Here is a 17,376-nt window from a genome sequence, read left to right on the forward strand (position 1 = left end):
CATCAGGAGGGGAAGCAGCAGGACAGGCACTGATCTCTTCTCTCCAGTGAGCAGGGATGGGACCAGAGGGAACAGCCTGAAGCTGTGTCAGGGGAGTTTTAGGATGGATGTCAGGAGCAGGTTCTCCATCCAGAGAGTGGCTGAGCAGGTTGAACAGGCTCCCCAGGGAAGTGTCACAGCACCGAGCGTGACAGAGTTCAAGAAGTGTTTGTACAGGGCTCTCAGGAACAGGGTGGGATTCATGGGGTGTTGCTGTACAGGCCCAGGAGCTGGACTCGATGATCCTAAGGGATCCCTTCCAACTCCGCATATTCCGTGATTCCGTAGTAAGAGCAGCAGGTCAGCGGGAAGGGAGAGGAGGTGTCCTGGAGCTGCCGGGGACCCTCCGGCTTTGTGAGGTGAACTGCAGCAACGCCAGTGGGGCTCAGCGGGCCGAGGGATGGGCAGCACGGAACGCGCTTGAGGACCAGCGGTACCGACTGCGGGCACGCACAGCCCGGCCCAATGCGCATTTCCCCCCCCCCGCCCACCACTGCCCTCAGCGGCGGAGCCACCTCGGCCGCCGGGGGCGCGCTCGGACCCGCCCTGAGGGCGGGGCCAGGCCCCTCCCCCGGGAGCGTGCCGGAGGCGGGGCGTGGGGCGCGCGCGCGCCCGTCCCCGGTACCGCGGCTGCGCCTCGCCCGCGCCCGCCGCCGCCGCCATGGACAGCGACGAGGAGACGCTGGAGGAGATCGTGGAAGGTGCGTGTGCCACGGCTCGGGGAGCGGGGCCCGCCGGCGCCGGGCGCTGCTGCAGGGGCTGTGGGGTCGCGGGGCGGCGGCGGCGGCCGGAGCTGGGCGGCCGGGGTCGGGCGTAGCGCATGACATCAGTGGGCTTATGCAACGAACGGGCCGGGGCCGCGCACGTGGCGGGTTCGGCCGGGGGCAGCCGGGGCCGCGCTGGGTGCGGGCGCCTTGGGTGCCTTCCGAGCGCTCCGGCCACGGCGGGAGGCCCCGCACCCCGGAAGCCGGGATGGCGGCTGCTGAGCTCTTACTGTCAAAAATAAGTCACGACCGTGGTTTTCTGCCGCTGCTGTGCCCCCGTGCGGGCGGTGGCCTGCAGCCCGCACTCCTTGGGCGGTGCGGCCGGTGCCCGCTCCTTCCCCCGGCGGCTCAGGGACATGGGGATGCCCATTCTTGGGGAAAGCACGGGGAGCCGGGGCTTGCAGTCGCATACGTGCGGATGGAGAAGGGACAGAAAAGAGCGGCTCCAAGAAGACGCTGTTGCCATATCCATGGCCAGCAGGGCTGGAGCGATCCCTGTGGGAGGGGGTGGTCCACCTTGCAGCTAATACACACCCTCTGTGTGCAGTTCACCTCTCACGTATGGATAGCTAATCCCTGAAGAGCTCTAAACCCAGCTGGAGCTCTAAACATGTCCTCTGGAAGATGGGAAACCTTAGCAGGCAGGGATGCAGCTCCCCAGCACGCTGTCATCCCCTGAGGTGTCTGGGAGCAGGGAAACGGAGCAGGGAAACAAAGCATGGCATCTCTGTGGGAAATCACCGGCTCCCCAGAGATTCCTAGCAGAGGGACCTGTCGGGAAGAGCAATCCAGGGTGTTCAGTTGTTGGGACAGGGAGCAGGGAGCTGCCCAAGATGCCCGTGTTCGCCCTGGGCCGGGTGTCTCCTGTGGCAGAAGGATTAGGCCTCAGAGCGAGTTGCTCCGGGGAAGGTGCATTATCCTGACAGAAGATGTGAGCTGGGCTGAGCTGAGCAGCTGCTGCTCGAGTTGGATTTACTGTCCAGGTGTGTGCTGTGGGAGCCAGAGAAAAGCTTTGTTGTGTAGCACATGGGTGCGAGGGGAGCGAGGCTCCGCTATGGATGTGCTGCTCCTTTCCTCCCGGCTCCTCAAACCTGTGGGTCGCAGTTGTATGAGGCAAGGAGTCATAGTCTCCATCCTTATATCACAGATAAAGTGTTCTGCTGCATCCTGGATTTGTTTGGCCTCTCCATAGGCTAAGGAAGCAAATCTTTAAAGCATCTTTTATTCAGCAGTGTGTATGGACGTTGGGGTTTTTCTGAGCGAGACAGAAGCAGGATGCTCTTTGGGGGTGAACAGGATTTTGCACTTACCCAAAGGAAGTTAGAAATATAGAAATCAGCACTTTTATTTTTGCAGGGGGAGTTTGGTTTGCTGTTGCTGTTATCTCCCCAAACATCTGTCTGGCACCTTTGTGGCCAGAATCTTTTATTGATGATGCACGTTGTATGTCATCTGTTAAGTAATAGTGATACTGACAGTAAAGGGCTTTTATCTTTGATTTGTGTACATCAGTGGTTTCAGTAAGTGACTCCATTGTGAACTAGCCCCTCTTAGGGTAGTTCTTTTTCTTGAAAAGTTCATAGTCTGAGCTTAAGAGGAAATCTTGGGAGATCCTTAATGAAGCAACAAAAGTGAGGTTTTACAATAATTTAAAAATATGTTTAGACATTTTGGGGGATATTTTTGCTAATGGAATAGAATGGTGAGAAAGAGAAGTGGAACACACTGCTCCCTATGAAATAATGAGGATTTTTTTCAGTTGACTTAATCTGAAACAGAATTGGAGCCAAAGGCATCAGCCATACAGAAAAAAAAAGTTGGATTTTTGTCATGAAACTTGAAAATGTGTTTTATTCCATGTTGTTGACTAAGAGAGACTTATTTTCTTGTAGTGGTGGGGGCATGGGTTTATTTTTTTTTTTTTTTTGGTAAAGGGAAACTTCTAGCACATTAGAATAATTGGATTCTTTGTATTGTGGCTGAGATTAAGACCCTGTATAGAGGCCATTGGATCAAAGCTGACCATTTAAATCTCTGAGGTAGTCTGTTTCCTACTGTGCAAAAGTCCTGATGTGTGTTCTCTGTACAAGCATGGCAGCCTTTGTGTTGGGCTTTACATTCCAGCAAAATCTTGACAAAGCTGAATAGTCACAGAGAATAAAATTGCAAGGGTTTTTTGTTGTTGTTGTTGTTGCTTTGGGTATATTTTGTAAATAGCATGATGTACCAATATTATCACTGTACTTTTTTTAGTCTGAGTGTTTTATAAAAGTTTTGCCCCTATAGTGACAGGGAAACTGGTATTGTGTTGTTTAGGGTTTGTTAGCTTACACCAGTGTACCCTTCTGTATTGATAAAACTTATTTTTAAAGGCTTTTAATTAAAACTATAAATGTTGACATAGTTTTTGGTCTAAAAGAGGTGTCCACATCAGAAATGTTACTGACCTTTTAGTTAAATTGGTCATTAATTTATTGGTTATTTAACCATTTAATAAGAATGGTTGAATTTAGCTTAAACTTGTTCTTTCTGCAAAAAAGAGGTGTTCTGACAGAATGGGAGGGCAAAAAGCCTTTCTTCTTTTTGGAAAGAGCAGCCTCTGTTTAAATCTTCAAATTAATTGAAAGCCTTTAGTGATAGAGCTTTTTTCCTTCCACCCTTTGCTCTTTTTACTCTATTAGTTCTCTCACTTGGAACTGATAAGCAGTGTCTGATTGGTTTTACTGGCTTAAACTTCTGTTTTCAGTCTAGTTTGGACTAGGAACTTGAAGTGAGAGCACAGTTTTGTGCAGGTGTGAGAGAAACTTGGTGGAGCATGCAGGGGAAGGGTGAGGGAGGGAATCCTGGCTCTTGGATGAGTTCAGATGCCTTGCTGTTGCTTTCTCCTGTACACCTTTCTAGGGGCATTTCCATACTCAAAGTCTGCACAGCTGCTTCCCTCTCTGAGCACCAGACTGAAGGGCTGGTAGTACTGAAGTGCCTCTTGTCGCCTGCATCAGCCTGGGTTGTAAATCAGTCCCTCTCACACTGAAGTTTGTTTCTGCCTTTCCATATGTGTGACGAGCCTTTCAGTTTAGGGCAGATTTGGTCAGGGAAGAGTTTGACCCAAAGCCTGAAGAAGTAGATGCATACACTATCTCTCATCTCTAATAGGTTGTGCATGCATCACCAGGAAACTGGGGGGGAATCAGAGGTAATGTTTTAGTTAGAAGCATGGAAGAACATAAATACAGGCTAGCTGTTATTTATTTGATAGTTTTCATGCAAAATTTATACCGGGTAAAATGTCACTGTGGGAGCTGTAGCATCCACTCAGGTGTGTCCCTGTACTGAGAGCAGCCCTGCTGAGGTCTGCAGCCAGAGCTCACAAAGCTAAACCAGGCAATAACCATCATTTAGAACACTTCTCTGTCATTGTCCTTTGGCTTTGAAGAGGCAGTTAGAGATGCAATAGGAGCCTTATTATGCTTTAACTTAATAGAGCTGGCCATTTATATTCAGTAGAACACAAACCAGGCAGGTGAGGATCCAAGTGTGTTGTCTCTGCTTTCTCTGTGCAACAGCTGTAATAGGGAAAACTGATATGGCTATGGGTGGATATAGAGTGAACACATCAGAAAGGCTTTGGAGAACAGCATTTAAATATTAAATACCATGTTGACTGACATTCTGCAAGGGCACAGCATTATAGGTATTACATACTTTTGTTTCTTTAAATTCCTGTGAATGCAGCTGTACCATGGCACACCCACATTATAAGGCATGTGTTTATCAAAAGAAAAAAATCAAACTGTTTCTTACCCTGTTCTCACCAAGAAATACATGTTTTAGATAAATAATTATTATACTTTTGAATATATATATTAATATGAGTTAGAATAATATAAAACCTTGCTTCTTTCAAAAACTAGTTTTGCTTATTATTCTCTTCTCTCTCCCGTCTCTCATCCCTTTTCTTTTATCCTTCTCTTTTATTTTTATTTTAAGCTGTGTGTTACACAAGTACAAACTTCAGTTCTACAGAAAGTCAGATCATTCCTAACAGCAGTGATCTGAATTACTGTTTTGTACTAGGGAGCTGCTGCATTTCAAGCAGCTACATAATGAGAGCAGGTTTAAAATCTTGTATAACTAATGTGTTCTGTTGCTCTTTGGATTTTATTTCAGGGCATCTAGATGATGATGGGCTGCCACATGGATTCTGTACAGTAACCTATTCATCAACAGACAGATTTGAGGGAAATTTTGTGCATGGAGAAAAGAATGGCCGCGGCAAATTCTTCTTTTTTGATGGAAGGTACACTCTGAGTGATTTTTTTTTTCTTCTGTATTCTTCCTTCTCCTCGTAGCAATGCAAAACTAATCAACATTGATTGTATACTGCTGAGTTTCTGGATAAGATTTTTCATTAAAAGCTGTAGCTGAAACATTTGCTGCTGCTGTAGCCATTCTTGTGATGGCTTTGTGTGTAATGAGGTTCCTGTAGTTGTTTCCTGGAGGAAGAATGCAGTGGTGTGAGCTCTTTCAGCACTGTAGTGTTATGAGCTGATTAAAACTTATAAGAAATGGGACGTGGTCAAAACTATTGAAAACCATGCTGACAATGACTTGGACATCAAAGTTCATTACTTCAGGTGGACTTCTTTGCCTTATAGAGCTGCACAGAGTGCAACTGGACCAGGAGCTCCCTGTGCCAGCCCACACACACAGACATAGAACCTTGACAGAGCAGTTCTCCTTCTGCTTTGTCAGATTGTTTATCAGAGGACTGAGTTAAATACAGGTTTGTTAGCAAGTCTAGTTAATCCTGTGCAAGTTGCTTGTGGCCTGATTTGATTTCAGAAAAGCCCCTCTAATTTCCCTTCTTTTCATTGGCAATTAAGACAGTGAAATCAGGCTAGTCTGTGCCTGTGCATGTGATTTCGTCTCTGATCCTTATTATGAACACCTAGTAAGTCTTCCCCCACCACCACTGCAGCATTCCTGTCTGCAGTTGCTCAGAACTTCCTCCGAGGGAGCAGCAAATGTATAAAAGGACACGATTCTTCATGGATTTGCAGCTGTTGGTGACACTCTGAATAGAGGCTGTTAAACTGACAGTTGTGCTGGGTATGCTCTCTTCCTGCTCAGCAAAAGTCTGAGCAGGAGCAGAGGTATTGTGCTGTCTCAGTGAGTCAGCTCCTTGTCCCTACTTGCCTTTGCATTTGCTTCATACTGGGGATTGTGGGGTTTCTTTTCATGAGAAAGATAATATATTTATTCAGTTATGTAGAAAGTGATTAGGCCTCTAAGCTTGAAGAAAAATCCTTACTGTTGTTGGTAATGGTCTTATTAAATCTTTCCTGAGTAACTGAAAATCAGTACTGCCCAGCAGTTGAGTTTTCTAAAATAGTTTTGGTTTAAGTTGTTAGACAGAGTCACTATGGACACATGCACATAATATTTCTGTGCTAGTGGATGTGCTCAGCAGAGTAGTTGCTGATTGTACAGCCAGAGGAACTGACCTGCTATTTTGTTTGTAGGGCTGCTTCTCCATGTAGTCCAGGGTACAGGCAGCATCTAGTGAGAAGAGTCAGGTTGCTGCTGAGCCTTTTCTGTACTGCAATGTACAATACAGAAAGTGTTGCAAGTACATTTAAGTGTTGCAAATTCTTCTCTTTTTTTTTTTTGTCTAGATTTTCCTAACCCTTAAAAAACTGGAATACCTGGCCACTGATGACTTTAGGAACTAGCAAAATGAAAATATGTAAAAATAGTCTGCAGTGTGGTTTTGGAAGATGGGATCTTTTCATTAACTATTATATATTTTAATTTAGCTAAAGCAGCCTTAACTGAGCAGTAGCTAATTGCTGAAGATGTCATTTAGCTAGCTATGCCCAGCTAGCAAGACTAAGTTGATTTCTGAAATGGATGGTTCAGGAATCATGGCATGTTGTAAGAATAACCTGGCATAAAACAGGACATGCTATTTCAATTAAGTGTGCTATGGGCAAGGCTGAGTGCTCATGAAGATGAGCAATAAATATCAAAAATGTCTCAAAACAGCTCTCCCTTTGCAGAATCCTGTGCAGTGAGCTAGCTGGTTTCAGCACTCGTGGGTGTGTTTCCCTGGCAGGCTGCTGAGTAAAAGCTGACAGCTGTGCTGCTGTACCTCTGTTGTTGGGGAGCAGCTGAGTCCTGTCAAATGCAGGACTGGCTGCAGTGTAAGCATTCTCATTTTTTGAGTGTTGGGGAATAGGACTGGCTGCCTTGTTTGGTCAAGGAAACTTCTCCCTTTACTGGAATAGCTGCCCCCTTCCTGTTGATTATTTGAGGGAATGGAAACCTGGAATGAAATATCAGTTTTTTTCCTTCCCCTTCAAGAAAATGCAACAAATAGCAGCATATTCTTTAAGAAAGAGAAGTTTCACCTCTGGCGTACTCCCTGTTTTGGACTGTGGACTTGAGCTTTCTTTGGTGCCAGTGGTTCTGGAGTGTACTTTGCAGAACACTTTGCACTATAAAGGCAGGCATGAGAGCCATGCTTGGCACAGATCAGCAGCTGCCCTTCTTCCCTAATTGGAAACTCCTGTAAACTGACATCTCCCAGAACACAGTAGAAAAATATTCTTTTATTTTTAGGGAAAAAGTTTTCCATGTTCCCATACAGAGGGAGCAAGAGATAAATAGATTGGTCTCCATCGATATTACTTAATCCTATTGCTTAATCCCTGGAAGGATATTGGTGTAAGATTTGGAGTAATTTTTACCCCCAATTCATATAACTGGTCTCATTTTTAGATAAGGAGTATCTTCAATCCCTTCCAGGCATAGTGGATAATGAGAAGACGGTACATCTGGTCAGTCTTGACTTTGGTGGAATTTACATTGTCAGAAGTATGATCATCTGAGAAGCAAACCAGAGAAATACAGGCTAGTTCAGGGTTTGTATTAAAGAGGTTTTGCTTATGGAAGACACAGAAGCTATTTATTCATCTTTGTGCTGGTCAAGTCTTAGTTGCAGTTAGTGTCTGGCTGCAGACACCATACCTTGAGAGCTTAAAAAAAGTGAAGTGAGGAGCAGGGTGGAAATAACTCAGAAACCATGAATAGCATAAAAGTTTCTGAATCTGACTTTTTAGGTGAGCTGGAAGGACACAGACTTCTTTCTTTAGGTATCATTCTTTTGATTTACAGTGATGAGATGGACTTTTGGTCTCTGGAGCTTAGAGAGAAAACATAGAAGTTTGAGTTATGGCAAAAGAAAGTACATTTTTTTCCAGGGCTGAAGCACTGTTATGATTCAGCAATGTTTTAACTTCAACTAGTGCAATAAAAGGTAACAAGATGGGATTTTTGGTGTTTTTCATTGCATAAACTGGGGGTGGCTGCTTCTTTTAAAGAGTAATCCTCCATGTGCACGCTATGTGTGTTGTCACTACAATGGAATTCAAACTAGTGATCTGTGATAAATTGGAGGGGCAAGTGGCATCATTTATAGTTAAATAAGGGCACTGATTTCTGGTGGTTCCCTCATCATTCCCTGTGCTGTAGTGCCATAGCTAACTGTGCAGCCTGGACCAAGAAACCCATTTGACTGAAAAGTAAAATAGTTTTCCTGCTCCTTCATCCTTTGTATCTGGTGTACACTGAGGCTTTTACTGTAATGTATTTTCCCATGGAAACCTCATCCAGCTTGCCAGAGTTATGTAAAAACAGAACATGAAGCTTTAGAAATGAGAAAGTGAATTCTGATAAAAACCACAAAAACATTCCTTCCACAACTCTTGCAAATCTGTGTGGTAAAACATGCAGAGTCATGTGCTCACAGGCACTGTTTGCGCTTATACCTTAGATGTCTGCATCTGAAGAAGAATTATGCAGTGAAAATATGTGTATGCTGACAGCTGGCTGTTAGCTAAGTGTGCTGAAGTAAAAGCTAAACAGGTTGTGTTCCCTTATGCTAATCTTCACCTGAGAAAGAAATATCTGAATAGACCCTTTTATGGTGATAGTAAAGGGTTTGCAAGATAAAGCTGAAATTGAACGTTTCTTTGTTTAAATCCAAGTGCAGCACTAGTTCTGTTTGACAGGCTGTGTTTCATTTTTAAGAGAAATACATGAAAAATGGCTGCTTTCAGCAGGGCCTGTACAAATGGCTGCTAAGTGTATTGCTGGGAAGTTGATGCTGTACTGTGGCAGGTTGCAGTTCATGCCCTGTCATAGTTCATGTGTACAGCAGCTCAGTTTCATCTCTCCAGAGACACATCAGTGAAGATCCACACATAGCAGGTGGAAAATCCTAATGTGAGAGTAGCCTGCTTGAGCAAGGCTACTCTCTTACTTTGACCAGGCATGTCCATTTGCTGACTATTCCAGCCCACAGAAAATGCCAAGCATGTGGTTGAGACGAGTGATGCTGTGTCCATGCAGCACACCCTGGTGAAAGGGTGCTGTAAGTTGTTTTCTGCCTTTGGAGCTCCATAGAAGCAAGTTCCTGGTTTTCACCGTGGCGTTCCGGTGTATTGAGGCTTTGGGTTCACTCCCGAGAGCTGAACAGTTTTCCACTGCTGTTTTCTTTCTCTCTTCATCAGCACCCTGGAGGGGTACTACGTGGATGATGCCCTGCAAGGCCAGGGAATCTACACCTACGAGGATGGGGTGGTCCTTCATGGCACCTACGTGGATGGAGAGCTGAACGGCCCAGCCCAGGAGTACGACAGTGACGGGCGCCTGATATTCAAAGGGCAGTACAAAGACAACATCCGACATGGAGTCTGCTGGATTTATTACCCGGTAAACCTGACCACCTCCTCTCCTTGCTGTACACTCTTGTACCTTTCTTTTCTCCCCAGCTGAAGCAAATACCCACCGTGGCCCAGCTATCCAAAAATCGGCGCGCAGACATCTGGGTAAAAGATCTGGGCGTTCTGATTTTGGATAATCCAGCACAAAGTTAAAGGATTTTCTTGTTGAATGTTTGCCCAGTGGATGAGATTCAGTGAGGCTGCAAGATGCCCTCCACCATTTTCATCTTCCAGGAAATCCAGTCTCTTGGAAGTGCATTTGTATATAATTTGTATGTGATGTACAAACAGGATGTCTAATAATTTATGCATTATCTCTTTGGGAAGGCTGAGCTCTAATAGTTTTGCCACTTTGTAGTGCTGGGTGCAGATGAGGAGTGTGGAAGCCATATCCGTTCCTGCAACCTGCTGTTCTTATTGAAGTAGGAGGACAGACTTTGTCTCCATTTCTGCAGGATATGTTGTGAAATCTGGCTTTGCCCAACACATCAGATGTAACTGGTGTGAGAGCTGTGCCTCTGAGTGGAGTTGTGGACAAGTGATTTGCTGATTAAGCAAGCCAGTGTTTTATCTTTTTGAATTTTTATGTTCTTTTGCAACCATGCTAGTTAAGGCAATGACTGTTGTACAATTTTTAGGGGGTTTTTGATGCAAATTTTACAAAATATAATTCCTGTTCAGCCTTAACACAGCAGAGTTGAACCTTTCAATCTTACATTGTGCCAAGAAGGGGGTAACATCTGCATGTAATTAAGCTGCTGGTCAAAACCCAGTCTAATTCTGTGCTACATATGGCACAAGCTTTAGTTGCACATTGATTTCTAAATGCTTACCAGCGCTGGCTGTCCATTTTATTTACTGGTTTTCACTGTTGCCATTAAGCACGTATTAGGATCAACAAATGCTTGGTGTATGCTGCCAAAAGCTTTTCAGTCCTAGTGTATAAAATACACACAGATGACCCTTCACTTCACATGTATCTCCTGCTTCATCTTCCAGCTGACAAAGTGTTGCTCTACCTTTTGGAAGTGTGGGTAATTAGGGGTTGTTTATCATTATTGTCTTGCCAGACTGAAGGATACAAGGTGTTCCAAAAAACTCCTTTGCCGTGGAACCAATTGTTTCCTCATGACTCTGTGCAGGATGCTATGTGCACTATGTTTTTTCCCCAGACTTAAGGTTCACTGTTATCTATTACAGCATTCTTGAAACTCTTTCATCCTTGGAATTGAAAAAAAATGGTGTCTCTCTTTGAAATAGAGCCTGTGCACTGTGGTCTTGGTATAAATCAGTTTGTTTCCACAATACACCTGCTGGTCTTGCTCCAGGATGTTATTTGGAGATGCTTCCTTGTCTTCTTTGAAATAAATGCCTGAAGTAGTGTCTAGGTTTGAAAGACAGGTGTCTGCCAAGGAAGGCAGAAATGTTCCCTCCTCACTATGGTGGAAACCACATGTGGTCCAGCAAATTCACCATTTTCTAAGGTTTGTTGATTAGTATAACTATCATGTATTGTCCAGTTAAAAGGTTAGTTGATTAGGTAATAATTCCTTGGGTTCTGCCCCACTGGAAGCAGTCCATAGGCTTCTTTTACCCCATTTTTGTTAGGTCAGGTTCAGATTCTGGTTGGATAACAGAACATCCTTGTAATTGGCATTCTTCTTGGACTAAGACTAAAGAATAGTTTAGGTAGATTTTAGGAGATTAGCTCATTGTTCCTAAGTGTAGGAGAAAAGGATAGGAAAAGTAGTAGAAGGTACAGCCACACATTTGCAATCTACAAAGCTACAAATGCATGAAAAATATAAAAAGCCAAAGATCTTGGGCATCAAGGATAGTAAACTATAACTAAATGCTTTGCCTTTTCTTTCTTGCCTGTGCTCTCAGGATGGAGGCAGCCTTGTGGGAGAAGTGAATGAAGATGGGGAGATGACTGGAGAGAAAATAGCCTATGTGTATCCTGATGGAAAGACAGCATATTCTGGAAGATTCATAGATGGAGAAATGATAGAAGCAAAACTGGCAACTCTGACAGCTGTTGAGGATGGGAAACCTCAGTTTGAAGTAGTACCAGGCAGTAAGTTCAGCTAACACAAACTTGTATTCCTGCTACCAGCCCTTTGCTGCAGACAGCTTGGTTCCTGTGATGTTCTTCACTGGAGCCTGGCTGTGATGGCACAGGCTGTTAGTGAAGGGCCCTTTCTCCAAGTCACAGAGCTGGGCAGAGAGGAAGGTGGGCTTTGTCCTGGGAGCAGATGGCAAGTGCCCCCTGCGTGGTCCTGCCCAGCTGCATTTCATAGCCCTTGTCTCACCCCTGTGCTCATGGGCACAGTCCTGCTTATCATACACCCTGCTGCCCTCTGTGCCAGGTGAAAATCCTGCTCCACTCACCCTGATAATGGTGGAACAGCTGCAGCACAGCTGCAGTGCTTCTCCCAGTGAAGTAACTGCAAGAGGAGAGGGAGGCTCTGGTTTGGTTGTAGCTCTGTCAGCTGGGTTTGTGCACGTCAGTGTTTGCAATGTGAATGTTCTGGCATTTGCATTGCTGGGCTGAGACTGGAATTAGTGAACCAGATTCAGTTGTTGTGTAATGGTCTGATTCACCAGCACCCTTCAGTGTGTCTGGTCCTGCTGACAGAAAGTGGCTGGGAAGTGCATAGGGGTAGTAGGGTGGTGCCTTCTCCAGTGGCTTGAACCCTTGAACCTTTAGTCCTGGAGTGAATTTGTTGTTCTGAGGTGTATGTAATGTTTTGGAGGAGTGTGCCTTAAGCTGCAGTAACAAGTGGGAACTGTGCTAATGCATTTATTGCTCTGCTAGCAAAAAATTGTCTCACTTGATATGAAATAGGCACATAAAGCTCAGTGAGAAGGTATTGACAAGCAAATGCCTGTGAGTTTATTTTTTGAATCGCTCAGTTATGATAGCAATTCAAAATTTAATTTAACTTAAAACTTGCTTTGTAAGTGGGATAAAGTTACACTCAGGAAGAAGCTGCCATCAGCCAGAACAGATGCCTGGACTCCAGGGGAAAAGGTCTTACATCAAACTTGGTAGTATTCTCTTCTGTGGGTTTTTTTCCCATCTTATTTCCACCTTCTTCTTAATCTATGTCCAGGATAGTCTTCTGGCATTTTGGAGAGGGATGTAAGAATATAATTAGAGTTGTGCCACTGAGTTGCTTGTTAATGGCAAAAAATAAAGGACTGTAGCAAGAGTGCTTTCTGATTATTAAATGTTATTTTCTGGCTGAAGTCTCTTCAGAATTTGGACTAGAAAATATTTCATATTTCATATTTGAAGTAATCGAGTTTTTGGGGTTTTTTGTGAATTTTTAAAATGAGCTATTGAATATATCCCATCTAAATTTTGCTTTACTTTTAAGTTACATTTAGAGGCAGTAGGAAGGTCAGTTTTGGGAGAGTATCCAGTCCTCCTCTACAAGTTGGCAGTTTGAAGAACGTTTTTGTGTTAGAACTGTTGCTCTAGAATGTTGAGGGGGAAAAATAATCAAGAAGCATTATCTCACTTAAGGCTTTTTTTACAGGTGCAGTTCTGTTTAATATCTTTTTTTGGAAGTGTAACATTTTTTGCAGCCATTAACATCTAATTTTTAATGTCTTGATTAAGGATTGCATACTCTCAGCACTGCCAATTAGTTTATTTTCTTCGTTGATTTCTGATTATTTTAGGCCCAGTATACAGTTTTGACAAGTCTACTTCATCCTGCATTTCTACAAATGCCCTTCTTCCTGATCCTTACGAATCAGAGAGGTAAACTTTTTTTTATTCTCCCCATATTTCTTTACTGTTATCTGTTTAGGGCCTAATTTTGTAAAAACCTTTTCTCATCTAAAACTTGAAAGATGTGTAAAGGTCTGTAAAATGGAAGCCCTGTGTGTACCTCAAGTGTAGGTGCTTTTTGATCCTCTGAAATACCTAAATAACTTGCTTTAATTTGCATTGAGTACTCGAAGATGTGGTGCATCACCTTGAGAGCTCTTGCTCCTCAGTGCATGTACACATACAGCAGCCCCAGCTTGGCGGGGACTTCAGGGGTTCTGATACGTTATTGAGGGTGTTCCTGAATTGAAGCCATCGTTGTGGAGCAATAGTAGATTGGCACTTTAAAAAAAAAAAAAAAAATCCAAGTCAGCCCAAACTTCCAACCAAATCTCAGTTTTGACAAAATAGAGAGAACATGTGGAAGAGAGGAAGGGAAAGAGTTCCATAAAGAGGTTTTAAATAATACTACTGCTACTGATAATAACAATAATAATAACAACTAGGTTTTGTTGTTGTTATTTATTTATTGTTGTACCTGAAGTACTGGGCTTTGTCCAAGTAGTGTTGTACTTCTTGAAAATTAAAACCGCAGCCAGTCACTAATTCCATGCGCTGTTCCTCTTGTAGGGTTTATGTGGATGTCTCTCTCATTTCCAGTGCTGGAGAAGGATTGTTTTCAAAAATAGCAGCAGAAGCCAGTACAGTGATGTCCTTCTATAACGGAGTGCGAATTACACACCAGGAGGTAAAGAAAAGAAAAAAGTCAGTCTGAATTTTCATTGCTCCTCCTGAAATTTTCTTTTCACTGTAAGATCTAACACCCACTGCCTTCCCACCATTAATTTAACATGATGGAGTTTAACTGAAAGAAAGTGCATGCTCACCTATGTATAGATTTAAAAAGTGTGGGTTGTTGTTTTTAATGACGCACACCCATGAAAAGCTTTATTTGCATATATTTTGAATGTCGGGTTTCAAACTGCTGACAAAGTTGACCCCTCCACACAGACACCGGATTTTTGCCTTGCAAATTAGGTAGACAGCAGAGACTGGGCCCTCAATGGAAATACAATATCCCTGGATGATGAAACTGTTATAGACGTGCCAGAGCCCTACAACCACGCTGCCAAGTACTGTGCCTCGCTGGGGCATAAGGCCAACCATTCCTTCACTCCTAACTGCACCTATGAGCCGTAAGTACAGCCCTGTGTTTCAGGGTAGATGCTGCAGCCAGGCTGTCTGGGCTCACTGGGGCTCCCTGGGCAGCTGGATGGGGACCAGAGGTGGGCTGGGAGCAAAGAGCTGAGGCACTGGAGGAGTTCCTGCTCACCTAGGCTGAGTTGGAAATGGGCTAGCATGATGGGTGCTTGATGTCTGTTGGGACTTACACCACGGAGTCTGTTGAAGTTTGCAACTTGTTCACTTTGTCGTGAACTTTGAGTTGCTTCTTGATTGTAAAATGCACAATCACAGCTCTCTAAATCCTAGCTTGTCTAGAACTGCACTGTATTTGCTGAACTACCAATTCTTTGATAAATCAATATTTTTTGCTCGCGTTCTTAAATCTTTGTGAGGTTGACTCAAGTCTGCTAATTCAATATCATATTATGCAGTATTGCTCTGAAGTCAGTGAATTCTGGAACTGTAGAAGGAGCTGGCAGAGTATATGAATTGACAGCCAAGCCTAGCAAAGATATTTATTATCCTAGGTTTGTTCATCCTCGTTTTGGGCCCATCAAGTGTATCCGTACCATCAGGGCTGTGGAGAAGGATGAAGAATTGACAGTGGCTTATGGGTACGACCACAACCCTGTGGGGCAGAATGGGCCTGAAGCACCAGAGTGGTACCAGCTGGAACTGAAAGCTTTCCAGGCTGCCCAGCAAAAGTGACAGGGGAGCACCTTCTCCATTCAGCAAACTGAAACAGAAACTTGGATCTATGCACTACCTTTGTACTGAAAACTGGACAACCAGGGATTGTTCATGCTGTTGCATCATAACCTTGCATTCTGTGTTAAGAGATAAGTTCCTTGGATACTAACTAGGTTTGACTGTGTTACTCATAGCAGATTTAAAAATTAGCTAGTATTGCACCAGTCTTATCTGAAGGAATTATTTAATATTCTATACAAGATGTGGTATTCTTTGGTAGCTTCTGCTTTTGCACCATATGCAAAGATGCCAAAAGACTAGAAAGAAATTAAAATGGGTGTATCATTCACTTTTAGTCGGCAGAATTAGTGTTGCTCTCTATCTGCCTAGGCATTATTGTGCAACTGCATTTTGCATATATGCCACTTGTGATGATAACAGTAATATTTTGATATTCTCTAATAGTAGCATAATTTTGCCTTTTTAAACCTTTGATCTGAATCTTGCAATAGAGCAGTTTATTTATTAGCATATAGGAGGCTGGGTTTTAACTCCCCTTTCCTCTTGTCTGAACGTTGTTCTTTCTACAAATCCTTTTTGCAGGAAAAAAATCCTTTCTAACTAGTGGAAAGGCTTGTGTGTGTATGTGAGAGTGCTGTGTGTTGGTCTCTGTGGCTCTCTCAATAGTATAGCAACATGTCTAAACCTAATATTTATCTAGCCTGTAAGGCTGGCTTATTTTGTTTAATTTATTATTATGACATGCAAATGAAGCTGTTCTTTGCATGAAGATTTTGTGAAAAGGAGAAAACAGATTTGCTGTTGATGGACTTCCAGAACTACATGTTCTGGAAGGCAAGTACATTACTTGCATCAGTGTTCATGAGTTGGTTTGTGTGTTTCACCTGTTCAAGTGGCCAGTTCTCAAGGCAAGAGATGCTTGGATCTCCCATGGATTCTCTGAAAGGAGGTGCATGTATCTGAGGGCAGACTGTAGTCCTTGGTGAAGGAGAGCTGTATCTTTTCTGTGTGTTCACTTGACAGAACAACATAGCCTTATCTTTTAGTAGCTCTGGTTTGTGACACAGCAAATTAGTATAATATGAGGTGTCAAAGTAAAATTATTTTGAGAAAAGAAGATATATTAAAAGATTGTTTTTGAAAGACAAACAGTGAATGTAAAAACATCTCTCGTTGCTCATATTTATAAGCAGCAGTCAATCCATAGCTTTGTTGCAGCCAGCAGTGGGGGCTTGTGAATATTCATCTGCAGGGCTATGTTCTGGGGTTTTTCAGGGGTGGGGAAATTGTGTGGATTTTCAGATACTGTACCAGTCTTGCCTAATGCTGTATAAGAGAGAAATAATGTATTGTTTTGGTCTGGATACTGGAGCCTTTCTGGGACTCTGATGTTCTCTTTTGGGTTTAGCAGCATAGGAGAAACTCAAATACATTTGCAACACTTTCTTTTAAATGTTTGTAGTTTTAAAAAGTTTGTATATATGTAACATAAATGATTTGGGAGTCAGAGCTACCTTTCTATTGCAACACATTTTGGTTGCTTGCTTGAACTCTTGGAGGTGTCTGGCTGTCAGGGGAGCTGGGCAGGGAGAATGTGTTGGGTGCCTGTAAGGTAGAAGGATGAGGCTGCTGTTACGTGCAGTCTGAGAATCCTTGCTTTGGTACCCGAGGAGAGTTGGGAATTACTCACAAGATCTTGGGGCTCTGTTTAGTCCCTGTGGCTGCTCACAAATATTTTCCATCACCTCATCCTTTCAGTTTGCACAGAAGCTGCTCTGTGCATATGTGGGGTGGGGGGACAGGCAGGCTCAGGGTATTGTGACGCTCTGTCTGATCTGCACATGAGCTGTGACACCTCCCATCTCCTCGTGCTGGACACTCAGGTCACAGCTCCACGTCTCACCCACGGCAGAGGTGACAGCTCAGGGACTCACCTGGGTGTGCAGAGACACAACTAACCTCGCCAGGTGAGGGAGAGTTGGCAAAGGTCAGTCAGCTGCTCAGCTTCAGTAAATAATTCTCAAAAAGAAATATGCACGACTTCATCTTTCCCTACCCTGCCCATGGGTCATCAGCCACTTGCAGGAAAGCCACTGGTAGGGAGCTCTTA

At 43.8% G+C, this 17,376-nt stretch overlaps 1 protein-coding gene across 1 annotated transcript; it reads left to right on the top strand.

Moving 5' to 3' along the window:
- The first annotated feature begins 700 nt into the window (after positions 1-700).
- Positions 701-15,263, top strand: SETD7 (SET domain containing 7, histone lysine methyltransferase). Its single transcript, XM_062493948.1, has 8 exons — positions 701-740; positions 4,971-5,100; positions 9,377-9,578; positions 11,477-11,666; positions 13,280-13,361; positions 14,001-14,118; positions 14,409-14,566; positions 15,083-15,263. Exons 1-8 carry the CDS (start codon positions 701-703, stop codon positions 15,261-15,263), a joined length of 1,101 nt encoding a protein of 366 aa, XP_062349932.1.
- Positions 15,264-17,376: the final 2,113 nt, after the last annotated feature.

The sequence above is a fragment of the Cinclus cinclus genome, chromosome 5 (genome assembly GCF_963662255.1).
Source record: "Cinclus cinclus chromosome 5, bCinCin1.1, whole genome shotgun sequence".
Lineage (NCBI taxonomy): Eukaryota > Metazoa > Chordata > Aves > Passeriformes > Cinclidae > Cinclus > Cinclus cinclus.

Coding starts and splice junctions, on each gene's coding strand:
- SETD7 (XM_062493948.1), top strand. CDS start 701: ATGGACAGCGACGAGGAGACGCTGGAGGAGATCGTGGAAG. Junction 13,362..14,000: donor GATCCTTACGAATCAGAGAG/GTAAACTTTTTT, acceptor TTCCTCTTGTAG/GGTTTATGTGGATGTCTCTC. Junction 14,567..15,082: donor CCTAACTGCACCTATGAGCC/GTAAGTACAGCC, acceptor TTATTATCCTAG/GTTTGTTCATCCTCGTTTTG.